The sequence below is a fragment of the Schistocerca cancellata genome, chromosome 8 (genome assembly GCF_023864275.1).
Source record: "Schistocerca cancellata isolate TAMUIC-IGC-003103 chromosome 8, iqSchCanc2.1, whole genome shotgun sequence".
Lineage (NCBI taxonomy): Eukaryota > Metazoa > Arthropoda > Insecta > Orthoptera > Acrididae > Schistocerca > Schistocerca cancellata.
The window spans coordinates 398,783,220-398,810,864 of record NC_064633.1 but is presented as its reverse complement, the minus strand read 5'-3'; the positions used below and the strand labels follow the sequence as shown (position 1 = coordinate 398,810,864).

Below are 27,645 nucleotides of genomic sequence, written 5' to 3'. Positions count from 1 at the left end.
AAAAGGAAGAGAAGGAAACGTAGTAAGTGAATATGGATGGATTGGTGCTAAGAAATGAAAGAGGAAGCCACCTGGTAGAATTTTGCACAGAGCATAACTTAATCATAGCTAAGACTTGGTTCAAGAATCATGAAAGAAGGTTGTATACATGGAAGAACCCTGGAGATACTAGAAGGTTTCAGATAGATTATATAATGGTAAGACAGAGATTTAGGAACCAGGTTTTAAATTGTAAGACATTTCCAGGGGCAGATGTGGACGCTGACCACAATCTATTGTTTATGAGCTGTAGATTAAAACTGAAGAAAATGCAAAAAGGTGAGAATTTAAGGAGATGGGACCTGGATAAACTGAAAGAACCAGAGGTTATACAGAGTTTCAGGGAGAGCATAAGGGAACAATTGACAGAAATGGGGGGGGGGGGGGGGAAATACAGTAGAAGCCGAATGGGTAGCTCTGAGGGATGAAGTAGTGGAGGCAGCAGAGGATCAAGTAGGTAAAAAGACGAGGGTTAATAGAAATCCTTGGGTAACAGAAGAAATATTGAATTTAATTGATGAAAGAAGAAAATATAAAAAAGTAGTAAATGAAGCAAGCAAAAAGGAATACAAACGTCTCAAAAATGAGATCGACAGGGAGTGCAAAATGGCTAAGCAGGGATGGCTAGAGGACAAATGTAAGGATGTACAGGTTTATCTCACTAGGGGTAAGATAGACACTGCCTACAGGAAAATTAAAGAGACCTTTGGAGAAAAGAGAACCACTTGTATGAATATCAATAGCTCAGATGGAAACCCAGTTCTAAACAAAGAAGGGAAAGCAGAAAGGTGGAAGGAGTATATAGAGGGTCTATACAAGGGCAACGTACTTGATGACAATATTCTGGAAATGGAAGAGAATGTAGATGAAGACGAAATGGGAGATACAATACTGCGTGAAGAGTTTGACAGAGCACTGAAAGACCTGAGTCGAAACAAGGCACCGGGAGTAGACAACATTCCTTTAGTACTACTGACGGCCTTGGGAGAGCCAATCCTGACAAAACTCTACCATCTGGTGAGCAAGATGTATGAGACAGGCGAAATACCCTCAGACTTCAAAAAGAATATAATAATTCCAATCCCAAGGAAAGCAGGTGTTCACAGATGTGAAAATTACCGAACTATCAGTTTAATAAGCCACAGCTGCAAAATACTAACGCGAATTCTTTATAGACGAATGGAAAAACTAGTAGAAGCCAACCTTGGTGAAGATCAATTTGGATTCCGTAGAAATATTGGAACACGTGAGGCAATACTGACCCTACGACTTATCTTAAAAGAAAGATTAAGGAAAGGCAAACCTACGTTTCTAGCATTTGTAGACTTAAAGAAAGCTTTTGACAGTGTTGACTGGAATACTCTCTTTCAAATTCTAAAGGTGGCAGGGGTAAAATACAGGGAGCGAAAGGCTATTTACAATTTGTACAGAAACCAGATGGCAGTTATAAGAGTCGAGGGACATGAAAGGGAAGCAGTGGTTATGAAGGGAGTGAGACAGGGTTTTAGCCTCTCCCCGATATTCAATCTGTATATTGAGCAAGCAGTAAAGGAAACAAAAGAAAAATTCGGAGTAGGTACTAAAATCCATGGAGAAGAAATAAAAACTTTGATATTCGCCGATGACATTGTATTTCTGTCAGAGACAGCATAGGACTTGGAAGAGCAGTTGAACGGAATGGACAGTGTCTTGAAAGGAGGATATAAGAGGAACATCAACAAAAGCAAAACGAGGATAATGGAATGTAGTCGAATTAAGTCGGGTGATGCTGAGGGAATTAGATTAGGAAATGAGACACTTGAAGTAGTAAAGGAGTTTTGCTATTTGGGGAGCAAAATAACTGATGATGGTCGAAGTAGAGAGGATATGAAATGTCGACTGGCAATGGCAAGGAAAGCGTTTCCGAAGAAGAGAAATAGTTTGGACAACAAGAGAATAGAAGCTTTCGAAATGTGGTGCTACAGAAGAATGATGAAGATTAGATGGGTAGATCACATAACTAATGAGGAGGTATTGAACAGAATTGGGGAGAAGAGGAGTTTGTGGCACAACTTGACTAGAAGGTTGGTAGGACATGTTCTGAGGCATCAAGGGATCACAAATTTAGCGTTGGAGGGCAGCGTGGAGGGTAAAAATCGTAGAGGGAGACCAAGAGATGAATACATTAAGCAGATTCAGAAGGATGTAGGTTGCAGTAAGTACTGGGAGATGAAGAAACTTGCACAGGATAGAATAGCATGGAGAGCTGCATGAAACCAGTCTCAGGACTGAAGACCACAACAACAACAACTAATATCCGAGTGAAAAATCGGAAACATGAATTAGCTTTAGCACCAATGCTAAAAATTATCGTTTTTGAATAAAAAAAATTTTAAAAAAGATAATTTTGATTTGTAAAATTTTAGGTTTGAAATGTTGCGTTTTTATGTAAAATGGGAACACAATTAGTGCTGTTTTAATAAGAATGCCAATTGAAACGAGCAACAAACACATGGCATAAGAAATGGTACAGCGTTGCTGTGACAATAATGTCCCTGCCGCTTGATGTCGAGACTGAAAGTACGGTTGTACGTGCAGTGTGCAAAATTTGGTCCCACCTGTTCCATACAGTCGCCGGACATCCGATGTATTGTAGAATAGCACCAACCCTAGTCTGGGAAATTATGAAGTGACATAGCAAAGAAGTACAATAAATCATTTGTTTCAAAAGATTAAAGATTTGTCTTCCATTTCTATGAAATAATAAAAGAGGAAGGAAATTATGCTGACGATGAAAATAAAATGAGCGTATGGCATCTTTCGCCGGAGGCCCCATCCGGTTAAGTTCGGCCGCCAAGTGCAAGTCTTATTTCAGTCGACGCCACATTGGGCTGCTTGCGCGCCTGTGATGATGATGAAATTTTGATGAGGACAATGCAACACCCAGTCCCTGAGCGGAGAAAATCTCCAACCCTGCCGGGAATCGAATCCGCACCCGCTTGCATGGGAGGCGAGCACGTTAACCCCCCTTCCCAGCTAAGCAGGAGGACATTATGATGACAATAACAAAGGAAAAACTTTAAAATCCATTCATAGTAAACAATAAAAATAGGAAGTAACTGATCTGCAGCTGTGTCTACAGGATGTGCCTTTATCTCCTTGTAGCCCCTAAAAACGAACAAATTAACATGAAAAACAGTTATTCAGTGTCAGTTTTCACCCTTTATCACTGACTCTCAATCACAGCATGATTTTTGAGCAGTGTTTCAAAACATTAGAATCAGTAGGGGAATAATGATGATTTTTTTGTACATTCAAGCACTTACCACTTTGCGAGGAAAGCAGTGAACAATGCTCGGACTATTTTTATCTATCTTGAAACTGAGAAAGTAAAAATTTTTCAGTCTTTGTTAGATTTCTGTGTTTATTACAAGGAACAGTACGAATAAAAAACTGAAAATAAGTTATTTCAGAAATCGGTTATTCTGAGGAGTTTTAACAGTCAGTTTAAAGTGGTATGGGGAAAAAAACTGTTGTAACCGAAAACCGGTTCTTTCAGATATAACCACCCACCCTACTAGAGCATAATACTGTGAGCATAACCAGTACCACCATTCTTGAATTCTTCATGCCAACTGCCATTAATGGGTCACTCTAAGATTTAATTAACATTCTTCGGTGATATTACTCAGCTCTACCTCAAGCTGAGTGTCACCTCTCACTAGGTTTCCTTCTGCCCATACACCAGTAAAGTCATATGGTGTTACGTACTGCAGGAAGTTTGCTGAATAGTAATTCAGTTAAATGCATTGAACATGACTATTTGTAGCTGAAATCAGGATATGCAAGAATAATCAAAAAGCCAGCGGGATTGTGACTGACCGCTGTGTTCCTATCCTTCCTTAATTAATCTGCAGTCGCTATGCTCATAGACTTATCGAATCAAAGTTCGTTAATCAATTTTTTTATAGTTTTCGTTTACATAATAGTTGGAAACTTAGCAGAAACATTTAAATGTTCACACACTTGATTACAAAGGATAATGTCAAGGATATGATAGACTTGATAAAAACAAAAACAGTTTGCAAAGCTTACTTACACAGATTGCATTATCCAAAAGCAGATATTTTATAGCATTTATTTTGTATGGCGCCATATAGTTAATAAGTACACAGTCTGGTTCTTCTAAGAAGTTCAACAGTGAGGTAGAAAGAATTGGTCACTAGTAAACCCTTTAGGCTAAAGCTTTTACGGCCTCTGGAAAACTATCTAAAATGTGTATGCATGAAAAAAAACTATACTGAGTGACTTCAGGTTTTTATGCAGCCATTTCTTACTCTTTGTATTGATTCTATGGACTGAGCTGTGGGCTCGAAAGAGATGTACGCACTCAAGTGACAAAACTCATGGGATGCCATATGCAGTACACATACAGGCGGCGGTAGTATAGTGTATAGATGGTATAAAAGGCCAGTGCATTGGCGGAAATGTCATTTGTATTCAGGTGAAAAGTTTTCCGGCGTGATTCCACACGAAGGAAATTAACAGTCTTTGAACGCGGAATGGTAGTTGGAGCTAGTTGCATGAGACACTCCATTTCGAAAATCAATATTCCGAGGTCCACAGTGTCAAGAGTGTGACAAGAATACCACACACGAAGAACGCAGTAGCCGGCGGCCTTCACTTAAAGACCAAGAGCTGCTGCGTTTGCGTAGCGTTGTCAGTGCTAATAGGTAAGCAACACTATTTGAAATAACCGCAGAAATCAATGTAGGATTTACAACGAATGTATCAATTAGGCCAGTGGCGTTAACGGCCTATGGCAGCAACACGACATCGCTTGCAGTTCCTCCCCTGGGCTCATGGAAAACCTTGGCCTGGTCAGATGAGTCACGATTTCAGTTGGTAAGAGCTGATGGTAGGGTTCGAGTGTGCGCAGACGCCAGGAATCCATGGACCCAAGTTGTCAACGAGGCACTTTGCAAGCTGGTGGTGCCTCCATAATGGTGTGGGCTGTGTTTTCTGGAATGGACTTGGTCCTCTGGTCCTATTGAATCGATCACTGACTAGAAATGGTTTTGTTCGGCTACTTGGAGGCTATCTGCAACCATTCATGGACTTCATCTTCCAAAACAAAGATGGAATTTTTGTGGATGACAGTGCACCATGTCACCGGGCCACAATCGTTTGCGATTGGTTTGAAGAACATTCTGGACAACTCGAGCGAATGATTTGGCCACCCAGATCGTCCAACATGAATCCCATCGAACATCTGTAGGATATAATCTAAAGGTCAGTTCTTGCACAAAATTCTGCACCTGCAATACTTTCGCACTTACGGACGGCTGTAGAGGCAGCATGAGACAGTATTTCTGCAGGAGACTTCCAACTACTTGTTGAGTCCATGCCACGTTTAGCTGCTGCACTACGCCGGGCAAAAGGAGGTCCTACAAGGTATTAGGTGGTATCCCAGAAGTTTTGTGACCTCAGTATATTACTTGTGTCATATTTCGTTAAGGAAAAAATATACTGAGAAATAGTTAGTATACTCAGTTCTTTCAATAGGCTTCCGCAAGACATTCTTGAATGTATACCACAAATAATTCTTATCACGCGTTTTTGGACCTGTAAAACAGTTTCCTGACTTGATGCATCATTCGAAAATGCGCTACTGTATGACAATATGGACTAAAAATTCTGTTAGTTTTATTTTTATTTTTACTTCACCTAAGTGAGGCAATATTCGCAGTGTAAACCATTATTTCTCTCTGGTTCTCTCAACAGTTCCTGATGTGCTCCAGCCAAATGCCTTTATCAAACAATTAATCCCAAAAAATTAACACTGTTAACCTTTTCTATCTGTATGTGCACATATTTTACACATGTATCGAATGGAAACCTGTTGCAGATGTGAAATGCACACAGCCAGCGAGTTTTTCAAAGTCTAATGACAGTGAATTGCCCAGAAATCTCATCCATGAAAATTTCATTAGCAGTTCTTTCAGAAATGATATATAATGTTCTATTTACTACAATATTTCTATCATCTGCAACCAAAACAAACTTAGTGTCTAGTACTGTTACTGTTAAGAGTTCATTAATCTACTCAAAAATGTATGGAGCCTAAGATGCAACTCTGTGGGACATGCTATTTAATTAGTTTCCATTGTGATGAAGACTGATGATACGTTAATACAGGAATTCTTTCTACTGACACCCTCTGTCTCCTATTAAGAAGGCATTACTTGAATCATAACGTTTTTATTTACTTAAGGAAATGTAATGTTTTGCAATCCACTGACTTTAACGTGCTGGTATCCTGCAATTTATTTTCTAAGAACTAGGTACAGTTTCACTGCGTGTGTGCACGATTTCTTGGCCTCCATGAGGATGACACACTAAGATAACGTTTTTCTAAAACAGATCTAGCATTATTTTGGCGAAAGGTTGGTGGCTTGTATCCATTAATATCAGAAAAATTGTTAGGATTACCGATTCAATGGCGCATGATTCACACTGTACATTACCTAATACCAATACAAATATAAAAATGTATTATTAGAAACAAACAGAACTAAAACTCTTATTCATTAATTATTTCCTGGTTTTGTGTTATATTTGAAACTACTATTCAGCAGTTATCATTTGCCTCGTGTAAAGAAGGAGCGTTAATTTGTATCCCTCATCTGAAGTTTACTTAGGAGGCAAGGAGCAGTATACAATATTACGCTCCAGCCATCAGTGCCGTTCTGTCGCGACTGTTAGTAGCATGCACTTCGGGTTGCGTGTCGAATATTTAGTGTTGATTTTCGTGTCAGTTTAGATATGGTGAAAATACTAAGCTTCTGTACTGTTCATTGTGGATGACATGAAGCAAAAACGACAAGTATTAAGTTAAGATGCAGCAGCAAGGGTATTCCGAACGTATAAATTTTTCTATGGAGTGTCAGAAGCAGAAACAGTGTCCCTCCTGTGTTACCTATACCACCGTTACCAGTTACCGGAGTAGACAACGGATGAAGCGTGTGGGATGGAGACAGGATCAAACGCTTCTTTCGCGCGTCCTCGAAGTCTCTTGTGGTCACGGCCAGAACTCACACACTCTTTAGTTGAGTACTAAGTACACAAGACAGAATTTATGCGACTTACTGCTCCGCCGATATAGTCGGAAATGTTTAGTGCGGACACACTTTAGTTTTCTGCACTGTCGTAATATAAACTCATTCTAAATAAGGTAGCCAGCCTCGCTTTTGGCCACGACACAGAGCTTAACTTTTCACCATTCCAAAGTCAATAATTAAAAGCACTGTAGCAACCCAACCACATCAAAAAAGATTCCAAGATCCGAGCACTGGACTGGCATATAGGCCTACACTGGTGTGCAAAACTTAAGGACGAGAATAACTTTCACGTGACGTGTAACTGCCAAGCAACATTGCTCGATGAAACTTGGACAATACATTGCAGAAATAAATGCTACAGAACAGAGTAGAAGGAAACTGAGAGAAACACGCAATGAGACGAACAGAAACGGCACATTTATTCAAAGACAATAGTTACACTGAAGCCACCACTACTCATAATGGTTCAAAAATGGTTCAAATGGCTCTGAGCACTATGGTACTTAACTTCTGAGGTCATCAGTCCCGTAGAACGTAGAACTACTTAAACCTAATTAAGCTAAGGACATCACACACATCCATGCCCGAGGCAGGATTCGAACCTGTGACAGTGGCGGTCGCGCGGTTCCAGACTGTAACGCCTAGAACCGCTCGGCCACTCCGGCCGGCTCATTACGGTCCCCTAGAGATTACAAAAGGCAGAATATGGTTCCTAATAGGGTTTAAGATAGCCACGGACGGCAATGCATCCTCTGCAACGAGCTCCTGTGCTACCCACAACGCTCGTTCTTGTGGTAGGGTATTCCATTCCACCACCAGTGCTGGTGACAACTGTTGGATGGTCGTTGGTGCGTGTAGATGCTCTGCAATACATCTTCCCAACGCATCCCACACTTGCTCAATGGGAGTTAAACCAGGGCAGCAGGCAGGTCAGACTACTCTCCGAATATTCTCTCGTTCCAAGAGCTCTTCCACCTTCGCCGTTCGATGCGGTCGCGTATTGACATCCACAAAAAGGAAGTCATGGCCGAATTCAACCCTCAGAAGACGCACATGGGGAAGGAGTACAGCTTCACAATACTGTAGACTGGTGAATGTGCCGTATTTAAAGTTCGGACGTCAGTATGCACGTGCAACATTATGCCTTCCCACGCCATAACATCTGGACCACAAAAACAATTATGTTCGACAATGTTTCTGGATGCGTTTAGTGTTCCCACCTCTCGTCCTATGAGGTATGACCAGCGTTGCAAAACATGATGTTATGGTTGGGGAGCCCTTAAGTTGTATGGATGTACTGACTTTCAAATCTTTGAACACGGTACACTCACATTATTGTGACACTGTTTTCCTTCCCCTTGTCCATCTTTTCAGGGCTGCATCCGGCCTGAACTGAATCGAACAGCTCAGGTGGAAGAGCTCCTGAAACAAGAGAACATTCGGCAAACGGACTCGCCTGCCCGTTCTCTTGGCGTAATCTTATCAAACATGTGTGGGGTATGCAGCACGTCCACATGTGCCAACGTCCTTTCAGCAGTTGCCAGTCGAGTTTCTGGAGGAATAAAACGTCCTTCCAGTAGAGTTCCTCACCAACTTCGTGGCCAGCATGGGAGCACGTTGCAGAGCATACTTTGTCTTTGGTGATCACGCATCCTATTACAGGGTCCACCCACATTAATACGACCGCAGCCCGTGCTCGACGCCAGCTTGGAGTAACACCCACAGACGGCAGGTGAAGGCACTTGCAATGGAGGGTATGTAAGGCGTGTCAGGGGGGCAGGGGGGGTGTTGGGGAAGGGAGAGGGGACATGGAAACAGTGCAGTCGTTGTCGTAATGCGGAAACGGAGCGATTTATCTGACGTCCAAAAGTGCATGATCATTGGCTTTTGGACCAAATGTGGAAGCATTTCGGAAATGGCTAAGTTTGTAAACTGTTCGCATGCCACTAAAATACACCATACACGGCAAAGTAGCGCTATCCAAAACCGTCGCCAAGGCAACTGTGCGGCAGCACGATCCATAGGTAACAGGTGTTTACCATAGCTGCAGAGATGTGTACTGGTGAATAGACGTGCTACTGTTGTGCGGCTGACAACTTAGACGAACCAAGGGGCTACCAACAGTGTCTGCTCAGAGATTGTTCAGTCAATGTTGCTGCATTGGGACTCCGCACAGCAGACGCCTGGTTCATGTACCCTTGCTGACTGTTGATCACTGCCGACGAAGGCTGGAATTTGCACGCCAATGCCGCAGCTTGATGTCCAATGAGTGGTTACAGGCGGCGTTTTCAGTTGAATCAGATTTTTTGCTCCATCAGAAAGATGCCCGTTGGTGTGTACGGCGCGAAATGTTTGAAAGCAAACGCCTTGTAACAATCGTCGGAAGACTCCAGACCAGAGGAGGGAGCATTTTGGCCAGGGGATGTTTTCGTCATTCTGGAAGGCACAATGGATCAACACAAGTATGCATAAAAGTATGCATCTGTCTTTGAAGACCATTCCATCCCTACTTGCAGTTTGCTTTTCCTCGGTACGATGGTATCTGCCAGCAGGGCCATACACCATGTCGCACAGCTTGCAGTGTATGTGCGTGTTGTAAGGGCACCAGGATGAGCAGTGCCCTGGCCACCAAACTCCAAGGATTTAGACGCAATCGAGAATCTGTGGCCGGCCACGGTGGCCCAGTGGTTCTAGGCGCTTCAGTCCGGAACCGCGTGACTGCTACGGTCGCAGGTTCGAATCCTGCCTCGGGCATGGATGTGTTCAAAAATGGTTCAAATGGCTCTGAGGACTATGGGACTCAACATCTTAGGTCTCAAGTCCCCTAGAACTTAGAACTACTTAAACCTAACTAACCTAAGGACATCACACACACCCAAGCCCGAGGCAGGATTCGAACCTGCAACCGTAGCAGTCCCGCGGTTCCGGACTGCAGCGCCAGAACCGCTAGACCACCGCGGCCGGCCATGGATGTGTGATGTCCTTAGGTTAGTTAGGTTTCAGTAGTTCTAAGTTCTAGGGGACTGATGAGCTCAGATGTTAAGTCCCATAGTACCCAGACCCATTTGAACCATTTTTGAGAATCTTTGGGACCATCTCAATTGGGCTGTGACTGTGACAGTGTCTGTGACTGTACAGTGTAAACACCATGTCCAACAGTCTGTAATGTCCAGAGGACCATCATAAATCGCAGAGACTTGAGTATAATTAGTATCTTTGAATAAAAATGTCATTTCTGTTCGTCTCGTTGTTATTTCTTTAACTTGCCTTCTATACTATACTACGAGGATTGGAAGTTTAATAGTATCAACTATTTATTTACAGGGGGACTGATGACCTCAGAAGTTAAGTCTCATAGTGCTCAGAGCCATTTGAACCATTTATTTACAGCTCGTACAAAATAGATACGTGTTTAAAAGTTGTACTGACCTTCAATGTAATCACCAGCATTGTGTATAACTCGTTGCCAGCGATGTGGAAGTCGTAGGATACTCTTAGCAGTGCCAGTTGTGTTGACAGTTCCAGCGGCGCGGTCTACTGCCCGACGAATTTGTAGCAGTTCTGAAGCGAATGCCGTGAGGTGTTTCCTTCAGTTTAGAAATCGAGTTGAACTTACGAGGGCTTAAGTCAGGGGAGTACAGTAGGTGGTATAGCACTTAGCATCCCCATCAGTCAAACAAATCAGTAACAGCTTGCACTACCCGTGCTTGAGCATTGCCCTGCAAAATGACTGTCAGGTCCAGCAGAAAGTGTCATCACTTCTGTCTCTAAGTTGGTCGTAGGTTGTGTTAAAAAAATGAACAGCATAGAGACAGTAGTGATAACACTTTCTGCAAGACCTGACCATCATTTTGCAGGGCAATGCTCAAGCAGGTGTAGTGCAAGCTGTTACTGATTTGTTTGACTGATGGGTCTGCTAAGTGCTATACCACCTACTGCACTCCCCTGACTTAAGCCTTCGTAAGTTCAACTCGATTTCTAAACTGTAGGAAACACTTCACGGCATTCGCTTCAGAACTGTTACAAATTCGTCGGGAAATAGACCACGCCGCTCAAACTGTCAACTCAAATGTCACTGCTAAGAGTATCCTACGACTTTCACATCGCTGGCAACGGGTTAAGCACAATGCTGGTGACTACTTTTAAGGTCAGTAAAACTTTGAAACACGTATCTACTTTGTACGAGCTGTAAATAAATAGTTGCCACTATTAAAGTTCCAACCCTCGTACGCCGTGGCAGTTCTATCTACACAGGTTGGATAAAAGGTAGTAACAACACGGTTATAATTCATACCAGACATTACTGACAGACGTTCACCATATTACATGACTTCAATAAAATCACTCCGCATCTGGATCACGTTCCCCCACAGAGATGGAAGGTGTCGTACATCTCTGTAGATGTCTTGTGAGGATCGCCCTATGGCACGGATGCCTTCTCTTGTGTTGCAGAGTATGCCCAAAGAGATTACTTCATTTTGGAAAACACGTCGTAATCGCATGGACTCGTATCGACTGAAAACGGCGGATGTTCCAGTATCTCCCACTCCCACGTACGTTGAAGTTCCTGCACAGGGTTCGCCGTGTGGCATTATATGTTCTTATAAAGGATGATGGGATGCAGTGCCAGATGCAGTGCCACTGTCGTGCGCTACAACCACGTAGCACTTCATTATTGATCCACACACGTTTTTCATGTTTCCTACACATTTTGTTAGGGCGCTAGAACTGGCCTTCGGCACTTTCAGTCAGTGCACATAGCAACTGACTCAAACACAGCCGTTTCCACTCAAAGCACACCTTCAATTGACCTTCTGCTGTCAAATACAAACAGCGGGAATGCCATGTGACGCACATCCTTCACGTTAAGGCGGTGTTCCACTATCTTTTATCCAACCCACGTATTTACGTTCCAAATTTCATCGAACTACACTACTGGCCATTAAAATTGCTACACCACGAAGATGACGTGCAACAGACGCGAAATTTAACTGACAGGAAGAAGATGCTGTGATATGCAAATGATTAGCTTTTCAGAACACTCACACAAGGTTAGCGCCGGTGGCGACACCTACAACGTGCTGACATGAGGAAAGTTTCCGACCGATTTCTCATACACAAACAGCAGTTGACTGGAGTTGCCTGGTGAAACGTTGTTGTGATGTCTCGTGTAAGGAGGACAAATGCGTACCATCACGATTCCGACTTTGATTAAGGTCGGATTGAAGCCTATAGCGATAGCGGTCTATCGTATCGCGACATTGCTGCTCGCGTTGGTCGAGATCCAATGACTGTTAGCAGAATATGGAATCGGTGGGTTCAGGAGGGTAATACGGAACGACGTGCTGGTTCCCAACGGCCTCGTATCACTAGCAGTCGAGATGACAGGCATCTTATCAGCACGCTGTAACGGATCGTGCAGCCACGTCTCGATCCCTGAGTCAACAGATGGGGACGTTTGCAAGACAACAACCAACTGCACGAACAGTTCATCGATGTCTGCAGCAGCATGTACTATCAGCTCGGAGACCATGGCTGCGGTTACCCTTGACGCTGCATCACAGACAGGAGCGCCTGCGATGGTGTACTCAACGACGAACCTGGGTGCACGAATGGCAAAACGTCATTTTTTCGGATGAATCCAGGTTCTGTTTACAGCATCACGATGGCCGCATCCGTGTTTGGCGACATCGCGATGAACGCACATTGGAAGCGTGTATTCGTCATCGCCATACTGGCGTATCACCCGGCGTGATAGTATGGGGCGCCATTGGTTCAAATGGCTCTGAGCACTAAGCGACTTAACTTCTGCGGTCATCAGTCGCCTAGAACTTAGAACTAATTAAATCTAACTAAGGAGATCACACACATCCATGCCCGTGGCAGGATTCGAACCTGCGACCGGAGCGGTCGCTCGGTTCCAGACTGTAGCGCCTAGAACCGCACGGCCACTCCGGCCGGCGGGTGCCATTGGTTACACGTGTCGGTCACCTCTTGTTCGCATTGACGGCACTTTGAACAGTGGACGTTACATTTCAGATGTGTTACGACCCGTGGCTCTATCCCTCATTCGATCCCTGCGAAACCCTACATTTCAGCAGGATAATGCACGACCGCATGTTGCAGGTCCTGTACGGGCCTTTCTGGATACAGAAAATGTTCGACTGCTGCCCTGGCCAGCACATTCTCTAGATCTCTCACCAATTGAAAACGTCTGGTCAATGGTGACCGAGGAACTGGGTCGTCACAATACGCCAGTCACTACTCTTGATGAACTGTGGTATCGTGTTGAAGCTGCATGGGCAGCTGTACCTGTACACGCCATCCAAGCTCTGTTTGACTCAATGCGCAGGCGTATCAAGGCCGTTATTAGGGCCAGAGGTGGTTGTTCTAGGTACTGATTTCTCAGGATCTATGCACCCAAACCGCGTGAAAATGTAGTCACATGTCAGTTCTAGTATAATATATGTGTGCAATGAATACCCGTTTATCATCTGTGTTTCTTCTTGGTGTAGCAATTTTAATGGCCAGTAGTGTATGTTACTCGGCATTGGCACATTGTGCGAAAGTTACTTTCGTCCTCCAGTTTTGGACCAATAAACGATGAGTGGGGATACCGCGAAGTATTCTCAATTTCCTATCAGCACAGAATACATCGTACATCCGCCTTGTTTCCCGCATATTCTAGTCTGGCAGACTTTACAGGCAGCCGGCAGTAAGGTGCTCGCTGTCGGCAGCCGTGTCGACGGGCGAGCCGTGCGTGTTCGGGCCGCGGCCGCTGGACGGCTACTTCTGGCGGCGGCGGCCGCTGGAGCGCGCGCCGGGCGTGCGCACGTCGGACCGCGGCTGGGCGCCGCGCTACCCCACGTACCGGCCGCGGCCGCCGCCCGAGGGCACGGTGCGCGCGCTGCTGCGCCAGTCGGGCGCGCACCAGCTGCCCACCATCGTCATCACGCGGCCTCCGGGGCTCTGCGCGCGCCACCACCACGCCGCCGCCGCCGCCGCCGCTGCCGTCGCCGGTGCAGACGCCACGGAGGAGCGCGCCGCCGAGGGCAACGGCGCCGCCGGACGGGGCCGCGCCTCCGCCCGCAGGCACTCCGCGCCCGACCACCTCATGGTCGAGCCCGGGCAGTGACCCAGCCGCCGCCGGCGTCTCTGGCATTGGCTTCTCAAGACTCTGGCGGTCCACGTCTACCTTCTCGTCACTTGGTGACCGGAGCTCTTTACAGAGGCACTGGCGCGGCGATACTCCGAAATTAATCCTTCTGCATCGCAAACAGACGAAGTTCTTCGTCGACTTATATTGTCGGGCATCTACCGCGGATCAGGAAGATGTATTTGCCCCCTCGAAATGAAAACCGACGCGTTTTGTTTTTAAAGAAAACGTGGCGAAAATATCGCCTTTCTCTTTACAACTACACGAAGACACGCGCATTTGTACAGAGCGAAACCAAAGCCCACAGACAAAATTCCAGAGGTTGTTCGGGGGTATTTTCTAAATATTTTGGTACAAAGGACACGAGCTGAATGAATTTCGTTTCATTTTTTTATCCTCGTTTACTTTTGCATCTGTGTCGTATTGAATATATCTGCACAATAGCACAATTGTCGATTTTATGAGCTGTATGTCTTGTTCCATTCACTCGTAGTACTTGCTGTTGGATATTAATTACTAACAAAAACCACCTGAACTGTATTGTTATAAGACCGTAAGGAATTAAAGACATTAGCTGTCAGTAGGCATTGATTTATATCAAAGGAGCAAACTGAAAATTTGTGCCGGACTGGTATTCAAACCCACGTTTCCTGCTTACTAGGCAGATGCACTGACCACTACGACATCTTGGCACAGAGGTCACCACAACTGTGCGAACTAGCCTAGCACACCTCTCGTCATGCCCACATTCTCGACTTACACCACCCACCTCTGATGTAGTGCCCCTGCTCGTCAGCCTCATTGCTCGTGGCATCACGCCAATTCCCGTAAGAGTTCAACCTTGGTGTGCGTCTGCACTGAAGGAATCAATGGCTGTTATCGCCTTAATTATATACTGGTGTCTGTTCTTGCAGACATGTTCGGAAGAAAAGACACCATTTTGATCCTGCTACCACTATGAAACAAGACACTGAGGAATTAATGACATTAGCTGCCAGTAGGCACTGCTTGATATCAACGGAGCAAGTTGAAAATTTGTGCTGGATCAGGATTCGACATGTCCGAAAGAACAGACACCACTTATGACGCGTATAATTGAGGCGACGGCAGTCAACGATCCCTTCAGCGCAGATGCACACCAAACCCGAACCCTTACGGGAATGGGCGAGATAAGGCTAATGAGCTGGTGGATTACCGTGCTAGGGCAGTCCGTGAGGCTATGTGACCGGATGGCGTAGTGGTCAGCGAACCTGCCCAATAAGCAGGAGACCCGCGCTCGAATCCCCGTCTGGCACAAATTTTCAATTTGCCCCATTGACCAATGCTCACTGGCAGCTAACATCGTTAAGTTCCTTAGTGTCTTGATTCATAGTTGCTGTAGGATCAAAATGGTGTCTGTTTCTTTAGGTCATGCCCAAAGTAAGAGTCACCAGACATATATGTATTGTTACATATTTATTGTGCTGTGACGTTTCTTTCATAGAAAATCTTCGGCAGCCTGAAGATGTTCTACGAATGAAACTTGTGTAACACAATAAATTTGTAATAATACGGCTGAAGCGGTTTTCATTAATTATTAACATTAGTGTCAGCTGCGTTGCTCATCATTACCAGACTATTTGCTGTTAGATACGTTTACTGAATAAAAGATATAAAAGTTGCAGATTCAAAGGTACGGTGACGTGGCTGGCGTCGCTCTTCCACTGCAATCAGTGAACGCGTACAGGATCCGTATACTGGCCAGTTCAACAGTAAACCTATACACGATGCAATGTATCACTGTAGACGTCCATCTGGAAAGAAACAGACCCGAGCAGTACTGAAAGCAACTTGAGGACGAAGAGCAAAGTGAGAATTACTGCTGTCAGGAGCGAGTACCGTCAGTAAATGGAACGAGTTTGGTTCCAAATGATACACGCAACTCATAGCGTCCACATTCGCATTGTTTTGCAGATATTTTCAGAACAGTAAATGGAGGTAAGAAACCAAAGAAAATGTAATTACACTGTAACGAGCAGCTGCCGATCACGACTCTCATGTATCAAAAGCTCCCTCTACAACCTCCCAGATTTTGTGGTTAGAGAATGAGCTTTACTTGTGTTACGGCAGAAGTACTTGTCTGAGTGCTCTTGAAATAGAGCCACGTCATGTAAAACTCCAATTTCACGCAGAAGCTACATGGCGATGCAAAAGTAAGTGAAACTGTGAAATATACTTTGTCTGACAAGTAGTTCCAGTAGCATTAACCATTTTTTTTTCTTTTTCTTTTCTCTTTTTTTTACGAAAATTGTTACATTATTCATCGACGTGCTGTGTTAAGGCAGTAGTTTTCGGGGTGGTGTAGTGCAGTCCACAGTTGTATATTTCGATACCTCTAATAAGTAAAAGAGAGTGCCCATTCTGACCACTGGCCTTAAAAATACCTTTTCATAATTATTTTACTTCTTTACCAGCCTGCAATGTTTTTATTTCTTTCTTAGATAACGATGAACTACAACAACGCTACAGCACCACCTGACGCGATACAACTATATATAAATAGACTTCATCACTATTAAAAAACATACGAAAACCACAGCGCTCTGTTGACAATTCATTTCAATGTTTCACTTTTCCTGTTACTTTTGCATCACCAATGATATTTAAGAATATCTGTTGCAGTAAGAACACACACATACCCTTGTTACATAATTTTGTCTACATAGATATGACATTCGTTCATGTGAAAGTTCACTTGTTCTTGTATAATTTACGCTGACAAAAAGCCTATTGTGAAATGCCAAATTACTGGATACATTGCCGGCCAGAGTGGCCGAGCGGTTCTAGGCGCTACAGTCTGGAACCGCGCGACCGCTACGGTCGCAGGTTCGAATCCTGCCTCTGGCATGGATGTGTGTAATGTCCTTAGGTTAGTTGGGTTTAAGTAGTTCTAAGTTCTAGGGGACTGATGAACTCAGAAGTTAAGTCCCATAGTGCTCAGAGCCATTTGAACCATTTTTGAACTGGACACATTACCTTTATCACGTTCTGGTAACTTTTTTAAGCAGTGTCTTCGAGAATACCTTTCAGCAACCACTTCTCTGAGCTCTTGCTCCACCGTCTCCTGCTCCTTTATCATAATTTATGCTCTCTCCACCATCACTTTGGCGGGAGACCATGAAAGCTCCCCTTATTCCCGTCCTTGTATGGACAGTCTTTCCTCAAATGTGTGACTTTTTCGTTACATGGCGTGACGTTAATCCATTTACTTACGCACATCCCAAGAACTAAATCGTTATCGAGTAAATGTTCGACTACTATTGCTGCCATTTGAGTGCAAAAAAATTGATATTTGTCGAAGTGTTGTATGGGTTTCATCCCCTTGGGATCTTTCGGTTTTACACAGTACAGTACAATTTCAAAAACTGGTTATTCGCCAGTCCATTCGAAGTTTCAGGCCAAAAATTTCTGTCACATGTTTCGTCATGTTTGCTGATTGTCAGCTTTGGAACAATTGAGTATAAAAGTCAGTATCCAAGCGTAAACTCAATTTGTAGGGCAGTTCGAGAAAACAGCTTTTTAATGCCATAGAAGCACCAACAGTATTGCAGCTGTACTGCAATAAATACTAATGTTCACTTTATGAATTCGGTCCGTAAATGTATGTCCCTGGAATATCTTATTAGTGTGGAAATAGGCTTTTGGCAGAAACGATGCGAAGATCACGTTTTATTGATTCAGGATGCTCGTGAGGTAAGGCTGAAGCCCGGTTTTACAGCACTGTCAGTACTGTGGATTAATTATCATTTTACTTACTTTAGTCACTAGAGGATCATTTCCTACCTTCTTTGATAACATCCACAATTGACAGCTGGAATTTACGGCAAGAGATCAAGCACGCATTTTTTATTCTTTGGTGTAAATTTTTATCTTTATTGTAGCGAAATAGAAACTTTATAATTCCTATCAACACGTGATACTGCCTCTTTAGAGACACGTTGACTCGTGAGCTATTCATTCCTTCATCGAGTGTGGACTTCAGCTGTTGCTTACCTAGTAAACACAGTGATTTTTCCGGATGAACTACCATGTCGGTTTAGCCCACTTATCCAAAATCTTCGTCTGTTACTTGGACAGTAGTGTAGCACCAGTTCTGTTCGCCCTAATCATCTCACGGTCATTTCAATGAAAGATGGCACTGAGTTTTGTAGCAGATCGTATGTGTCTTTTCCTCTTCCCACATGTTCGTCTGCTGTACAACATTATGCTTACCATTGCTATTTGCGCTTTTCTTAGTTTCCATTTAAACAATGTATTCGATGTCTGTGTCTCGTAGCCAAAGATATGTATTGGTAGAACATCAGCTGGTGAGCATTCACCAAAGCCTACCATCCTGTTATAAAGAGATCGAAGATTTTATATCTTACTATTCTTCATATTTACGAGTTGGACCAGAACTTACTGTGATCCATAGTTCCTATAAATTTTTTGAATGGCTTCTTGATGGCTGCACTGTTAATTTTTGTTTTATTTTCGTATTATTGATTTGACGTATGACTTCACTACCTCTCTTTGTTCTTATGGTGAGTCTACTTTCCAATTATGTTGGTGTATACATTACTTTCGCGGTTTTACAGATAGTGTTGTTACGATCATGTGGAGACAAGTGAGCCATATCGAGAGCTAACTTCGGATTTTCAATAAGGTTTTTCATCGTACTGTTTCAAAAGCAAGGTTCGGCATTAAATTTTAGGCTTTTATTTAGCACAGTCGTTGTTGTGGGGGTTAATCCAATATTAGTCAGATTTTCTACACACTGAAAAACTTAAAACTAATTTTTATGTTACGCTTGTTCCTACTTATTGAATTTCTATGGTTTGCATGCGTTAGCTTTTCTAACTTTTTGTATTTCCACCAATCGAATATTTGCATTAACACGATGCTCAAATTTATCAATTGTTGTGTGATAAGCTCCAAATGAGCTTCAAATAATTCAACGCTCAGAAGCTTTTCGCATTTCAACTTATCACTAACTCGCCAAGACATCATTATGCGTACTTCTGTTTAGTAACACCACCTTCCGCTAAATTGCCAATATTTGTTATCGCAGTTACTTTTTGACAGAAGAGCCAACGAACGTAACCAGGTACTTGAAAATAGCCTGAGATCGCAACTGTACACTAGTACAAAAATAAAATAAAAATTAAAGGTCGTCATGGAGTCATTCCAGTACAAGTTTCCAGAATCAAGTCGTCAACAAAATCATATCCTCTCATTCCTCTTCGTTGAATTTTGGAAAGCTTTAAGCTGAGGTCAACCAACAGACTTTTTGAAGCCATACCAGTATCCAGAGATTCGAGTCACTCAGTGTTGTTCGGAAAACTCAAGTTGCCGTTAGGCAACGATACAATGTCGTTCACAAACCTCAAGTTGCCAATCCTTCTCTCTTCTCTTCCCACGTCATTTTCCACAGAGTCATTTCCAGAACACTATTCCAACGCTTGATACTACCCGTTCTTGTCGACGTGTATGCTTTAAATGCGTAAATCTGTTGCTTTCACGCAGCCTATCTTTGTATGGCACTATGATAGCTGCTGCTTTGAAATTTATTTATTTAATTTTCGAAAAGCTACGATTATCTTCCCCTTGCTTTTGTCTGACTTATTCTTACAACATCTTGCACTGGCCGAGACGACGCAGTGGGCAGCACACGGGGCTCGCATTAGACATGTTGACAATTAAAATCCCTGTCCGCCCATCCACATCAGGGTTTCCCCAAACCGTTGAAAGCAAAAGTCTAGATGGTTTCTTTGAAAATAACACTTTCGAATTCCTTACCCGTTTTCCCAGTCCGATTTGGGGCTGCATCTCTGATGACATCATCATCAAGCGAATGTTAAACCATGATGTTCACTCCTTTGCCCTACATTTTTAATGCTTTCAGTAATAAGACATCACAACGCTCTCACTCACACGCACAGATTTGCTTTGCTTTGATTTAATGATTTGAATTACTTCTGACAGGAAAACACAGTTCTCTGTTGTCAAATTGTTTTCAGTAGGGCCAAGTCTTTGTTATACATTACACATGACAAGTGGCAGGAAGACCTCCATGAGAAAGAGAGCAGCACAAAATTAATGAATGCCGCCCATCTCGTTTCATCACTCGCACTCTCAGAAGATAAACTGTGAGATTATTTTATAGCCCTACATTGCTCTGCAGTTTCAAATTAAAGGGGGTTATAGTTCTTATGACATAATTTTCTTGTGTCTTGATATCCTTGAGAATACAATGCGACGATTACAGCTATGCTAAGGTATTTAAGGATGATGAATCGTCTTCAGTATCTATGGAGGTTCTTTTCTTTGCAGCACCCAACATATTACTTTTTAAAGTGTCTTATTATTTGGTAGGTCCTCACTGCATTATCGGTTCACTCATGTGTTTCACTGGTCTACCTGCAGTGTCCTATACTATTCCGGCGATAAAAGAGTCAGTGACGCACTGTTATCAAAATAAGACAGGCTCTCTGTTCTAATTTCGATAAACGTTGACCGCCAGGTTATCTTCTCTTTTATTTATTTATTTTTAGGAAATCTGAGTCAGAGCTTAAGAAAGAAATCAAGTAAATGAATGGGAACTTGAACCGGAACTTTCTCTTAAATGGAACAGTGTCCCACGTAACAGGGACACCCCTAATATTTTACAAATGCTTCACTGTTCCGAAATGACATTTTCGCTAGATGATTCAACTCATCGGGGTGAGTTATCTGATGAAACCTTCTTTGGCCAATATTTTGAAGAGCAGCTCCTTTTTTTCTTCTTTTTGAAAAGGTCTTCAAAGTGCTCTCCTTCTGCAGCAAAGAGTGTGCAAAGACTTGAATTGAATTCTGTGATGAATTACTGAAGATGACAATTTTCGACAGCATGGATCTCTCTGGAAATTGTAGTACGAAGGCCTGGAGTGTGGCAGGTGCATCTTAGAAGACTCTGTCCTTTAGATAATCCCAAAAGAAATAATCATGCTGTTTGAGATCGGAACTATACGGGGACTATTCCAGCACCGTGAATGTGTGGATTCACAGTATCCTTAACGACTGTTCCATTTGTAAAGGCCTCAGTCGCTACACCATATCACTGTCCTCCATAGTTAGGAGGAGCTGAATTTTGTAAGGAAAAAGGTAAAGGTTCTGTTTAATTATTCTCAGAAGAGACAGTCATGACATCCTGAGTTGCCGTGCTGAATGTGTTTTCGATGTAGTGGCTCCACATTGAAAAGGATTTGCACTCGTTCTAAATTCTCTAGGGTTTCAACTGAGGCTGGTCTTCCTGAGTGGCCCTTCCTTTAGGGATCCAGTCCTAAAACGTTTCGTCAACCTGTAAAAAAAGGGGGAAAGATTACACAAAAGGCGTATCAGAGGATGCTTAATTTTTTTCATCACAGTTGGTCTTCGTTTCAGTACCGTAATCTCACCAGGAAATGGTCATCCCGCATGGTGCTGTTCTTGGATCCAATGTGGTACTGATTGCGTGTCTCACGATAAGAATACATCCAAAATATGTGTAAAATGTCTTTCGATAAACAAACGCTGTTCCAGTGTTCATGCTTTCATTCTGAAAAATAAACTGAGTCATTGCTGAATGACCTATAGAATTTTAAAAGCTACTATACAACAATGTCACAAGGAGAATGATTTACGGCGTACGATTAAACTGCATTAGATAAACACTTCCCAACACCTATTTTGCGCCCCCATACTTGTTTAAAGGCATTCGACAGCTTGCTTAGTAAGGAATACAATACACATCGGTAATACATGGTACTGAAACAGTATAACTTTTCATAAAAAGTGTGCTGAGTGGGAGACCGAAGTCTACTGAAACGCCGCAGTTTCGCACCCATTTTCGTGTAACCATAGTATACCGAGAATCAAACAGCACTTTATATAGGTACTACGGCCTAAAATTTATCATATTGCCGTGTTATTTCTGCGAAAAATTTCGATACGACATTGACATTTGCCATCTCACCACATTCCTCGTTTTAGAACCGATCGCATGTCACTAAAGAGTGTTTGACTCCATTTCTAATAATACACAGAGTTCCGCGGACGACACATGGCGCCTTTTCTGTTTTTTTACAATTGATCAGTGCTTATAAATATCGATCTATGCATCGAAATTCATGAGCTCGGGGAGCTGAGAAACCGCTAAAGTGTTCATTATGGAAGCTCTATATTTTCCTTTTTCGAGTGCTAAAGCAAGACAATAATTTTCTTTGCGTTGAATTCCACAGCCATTAAAATTTTATTACGTGCGCGGCGATCGGAGCCAGCATCTGCCATTAGCTGTATTATTCACTGTCCCGTCTGCGTCGTGTCTCCTGGGCCCAGTTGTAAAAACTGTACTGGCGGTTTTACGCACCTGCCGCAACGTGACAGCTGCTGCAGACGATACCATGACATTCGCCTCTGTCACGAAAGGAACTCGAGTTCGTAGTCGTTTTTCGTTGTTGTTCCACGTATGATCTGGTGGAAGGTCGGTTCGTTTCTCAAACTTGAACATGTTACCGTATGCTAGACTGGAAATCATCCCTGTCGCGGTTTGTTGGACGATGCTTTTGATTTTCTCCATTTGTGCACGCTGAATATTTGATGTTGATTACTCAGATACTCTGCAATTTGTATTCTGTCACTCTTGCTAAGCAAAACCATTTTCCTACTTTCTTTAAATTCCTTATAAAACGCTTAGGCACAGTTGCTATCACAGCATTGCGCTCCTCCCTCTACTTTAACTGATTCGATAAATTCAGGTTTGTTTGTTGCTTGGAGGTCTGAGACCGGGAGTTGGTTTACTATCTGCTCAAAGTAATTTTCGAACAAGACATTCAGAAAAACGTCACACAAATCCTTCTCTCCTGACACCAGAATGATAATATGACTCACAGTCTGTATCTGGCAAGTTGAGGTCACTCCCTATTACAACGGAATGATAAGGAAAAGTATTAACAATATCCTGCTAAGCTCTCTCTGAAGTGTTCTGCCACTACAGCTCCAGACACAGACTGTCAATAAAAGCATCCAATTATCATTCTTGACTGACCTTTGATGCTTAACTTCATCCAGATTAATTCACATTTAGAATCTATGAAAATCTACTTGCATATTATCGAGTTCCTTAATGCAATAAAAATGCCACTACCATTGATAACTACAGCTTATGCTAAATATTCCAAATTCAGCCTAGGATTTCATTGCTATTCACTTCCAGTTACTATCAACTTTCTTTTCACCATACTATCTGGACATTATAACCTTCAATAAGTAATGCTATTTCTGGGATCTTTTCTTCGATGCTTCTGCAGTTAACTAATATCATATTAATACTTTCTCTATCTGTACTGTGAGGAAGAGCATTCTCTGAGAACACTGGAGCTGATGTAAGTTCGATTTTGGCAGGCTGTTCATCTCGGAGTAGCTTTTGCACTCAACATTATTATTTGTTAGATGTATCCCAATCTGTACCTTCCTCTGCATTTTTACCATCTACAGCTCCCTCTAGTACCATGGAAGTAATCCCCTGATGTCTTAACACATGTTCTGTCATGCTATTTGTTTCTTCTTCTTGTCAATGTTTTCTGTACATCTACATGTGCATCTATATTGATACTCCACAATCCACCTTACGGTGCATGGTGGAGGGTACCTTGTATCATTATTAGTCATTTTCTTTCCCATTCCACTTGCAAATAGAACAAGCGAAAAATGACTGTTTGTATGTCTCCACAACAGCCCTAATTTCTCATATCTTATCTTCATGGCACAATGTATGTTTCTTCCTTTCTTCACAGATTCTGTGGAGAACCTCCTCATTCTTTACCTTAGAAGTCCACCTAATTTTCAACATCCTTCTCAAGCACCGCATTTCAGAATCTTTGATTTTGTTCTTTTCCCACAGTCCATAATTCACAACCATACAATGCTGTGCACCAAATGTGTTTTGTCAGGAATGTATTCCTTGGATTAAGGCCAACATTTGGTACTATCAGACATCTCTTCATCAGAAATGGCCTGCTTTTGTGCCCCTTGTTTCATCCATAAAGGGTTATTTTGCTTCCAAGGTAGCAGAATTCCTTAACTTCATCTACTTCATAATCACCAATTTTTATGTTAATCTCCTTGCTATTCTCATTCCTGCCACTACTGATCATTTTCACTTTCTTTGTTTTACTCTTAATCCATATTCTGTACTCATTAGACAGTTCATTCCATTCAACAGAGTCTGTAACTCTTCATCACCTTCACTGAGGATAGCAATGTCATCAGCAAATCTTATCATTGACACCCTTTCACCCTGAATTTTAATACCACTCTTGAACCTCTCTTTTTTATTTCCATTACTGCTTCTTCAATGTAGATTGAACAGTAGGGGAAAAGAGTCCATCCCCATCATAAACCATTTTTAATCTGAGCACTTCAGTCTTAGTCTTATAATCTTGTTGTTCCCTCTAGATTCTTGCACATATTGTATGTTAGGTGTCATTCACTATAGATTACTTTTTTCTCAGAATGTTGAACATCTTGTACAATTTTACACTGTCAAATGCTTTTTTCAGGTTAACATATCCTACGAATGTATCTTGATTTTTCTTCAGTCTTGCTTCCATTATATGTCACCTGTCTCACAGATTCTACATACTAGCTTGAATAGTCATTTGGCTGCCACTTCTCCAAGTGACTTTAAAAATTCCAATGGAATGTTACCTATCCCTTCTGCATTATTTGATCTCGGGTCTTCCATTTTAAATTCTGACACAAATATTAGATACCCTCTCTTTCATTTCAGCTCTAATTTCTTCTTCTGTGACATCATCAGACAATGCCTCCCCCTCGTTTAGGTCTTCAGTGCTCTCTTTTCACCTGCCTGCTCTTTCCTCTGTGTTTAACTTCCATTGCACTCTTAATGTTAGCACCATTGCTTTCCATTTCACCAACAGTTATTTTGACTTTTGCGTATGCTAGATCAGTCATTCTGATGACAATTTCTTTTTCAATTTCTTCACACTTTTCCTGTAGCCGTTTCATCTTTGCTTCCCTGCACTTTTTATTTTTTTCATTCTTTCCTTGGACATTTTTGTACTTCCTTCTTTTATCTATCAATTGAAGTACACATCAACCCTGGTTAACCATACTAATAGGGAGTTTTGGATAATAATTTTTCTGCTTAAACTATGAACATCTAACATTTACTACAGTATTTTGTACTGTAATTACAGTACATATTTTAGGATAGCTTTGAAGGCCAAATGAGTTGAAAAGTCCCTTTTTATGCAAGGCTTGTGTTCTTTATTAAAGTTAGAATTAAATTTTTAGATTTACACTACATTAATATACAGTATACCGTACTTAATACAGTAGTTTCCAGTATATGAATTACTCATTCAAAAAAAACAGTAACTTTCTTTTGTTTCTTGTATCGCTCCACACATTTTTGAGCAGTCACGTCCCACCACTGTTTCATGAATAGAAGGACACCAGCTGGTGTTGACTAATTACATTATTCAACGAATCCTAGGGCAACCCAAAACAAGAACAACATATGCTGTAATTTCTGTGTTACACTAGACCCAGTAGGTTTTTGAAAGAAGAGAAGTTCTTAATTTAGGCTTACCTCTAGTGCTCAAAAACCACTGTCAGTTGTGACTCTGTCGTCCATGTCATCTGTTTTGGGATTTTCAATTGTGTCAGCATTTGACTGCAACACTCTACAATTTCTTGCTCCATGATTTCTTGCAAACTATCTGCAACAGTCCGTTCTCCACCTCACACATATCCATGTTTTCACATGCAGGAATTCTTTTTACCATATCTGTCAAGTTTTCAAAGTTTTCTGTCTTGTTTTCTCCGAGCCTATCATACTGTTCTGTCTGAAACCTTTGAAGATTTTCTTTCTACCTTCACATTATCCCAGGCTTGCACATCCCAATACATTATGTCTTTCATTTTTAATTCCTTCAGCACATCATTAATGTTTTTGTTTTGCATGTCACTATCTTGCAGGATGGTTCTCAAGAATATTCCATGGTAATGCTGTTTAAATGTCGCTATTATGCCCTGATCCAGTGGCTGAATTAGCCTTGTTACATTTTGGTGAAGGAAACACACAATAATATTGCTGCTTTTTATCTCGCAAGGATGCATAGGCATATTGTCAGTTAATAAGATGGCTTTTCTAGGCAGGCCTTTTTTGGATAAAATCTTTTGTGCAAAATGATCAGTAAACCATTCGTCAAAGAGTTTACAAGACATCTAAGAATATTTTTAGGCTCTATAAAAAAACTCGTAATGCATTTTGGTCAGTTAGTTAGTTAGTTATGTGTTCCATTGATCAATAGCACGGAAAATCCGTTGGAACGTGTCAAATGCACAAGAAATGTGCAAGGAAACAAGGGTTTTTTTTGTTTTTTTTTACATTATAGTGTTATACCTAAATATTTCTATTATCTATCCCATTCCCTTAAATGGCACAAGAAAATGGGATAGATAATAGCAATATCCTTCAAGGTCAAAGGTTTTTTCAACTTCCAGGTACATGATGGGGCAGCCTACGTGTGCCAGAAATGTTTGATGCCAAAATAACAGTTATCCTTTCTTTTTTGATTTTGTGTCCTGGGGCAGACATTTCTTTTGAGGAAGCTAATGATTTTGTAGGCAAAAGCTTGAAATTAGCTCCCATTTCATCAACACTGTAAACTTGGTTCCTAGTGTAGCCTTGAGTGTAATCTTTGCACTGTTTTAAAAACATTAACCATATGTGGGTCTGCAGACAACAAATGTCATACCTGTTTTTAAACGTGTCCAACCACCCAAAGCTTGAAGAAAAATTTCTTCTTCCTCACCTAACAACTCAGAAAATATTTTAGTTTTTTCTTGTAGTATCAGGCCAGTCAAAGGCATGCCTTTATTTCATTTGTGGTTGAACCAAAAGTAGAGAGCTTCATCTACATTTTCAAAGACAGATGTTTTCCATGGTTTTCTATAACGATTTTTCACAGCTTGCTCTAGAAATTTAGATTCCAGCTTCATCCATTCCTAAATGGTAGTCCAGAACCTCGTTGCTGCTACGGCCGCAGGTTCGAATCCTGCCTGCATGGATGTGTTATGTCCTTAGGTTAGTTAAGCTTAAGAAGTTCTAAGTCTAGGGGACTGATGACCTCAGATGTTAAGTCCCATAGTGCTTAGAGTCATTTGAACCCAAATGGTAGAAACACCAACTCCATAATTAGTGACAACAGTTTTCAATAAACTTCCTTTTTCAACTTCATTGATACAGCTACTTTGTCAGCATAAGTAATCACAACATGCTTCCAC

The 27,645-nt window shown here is 42.1% G+C and overlaps 1 protein-coding gene across 1 annotated transcript in view; it reads left to right on the top strand.

The window, feature by feature from the left end:
- The window catches only part of LOC126095594 (arrestin domain-containing protein 17-like), a 197,935-nt gene extending 171,526 nt beyond the window's left edge, over positions 1-26,409 (top strand). The window contains exons 10-11 of the mRNA XM_049910367.1: positions 13,877-14,112; positions 26,335-26,409. Coding sequence (XP_049766324.1) covers positions 13,877-14,112; positions 26,335-26,409 — 311 coding nt within the window. The remainder of the gene's footprint in view (positions 1-13,876; positions 14,113-26,334) is intronic.
- Positions 26,410-27,645: the final 1,236 nt, after the last annotated feature.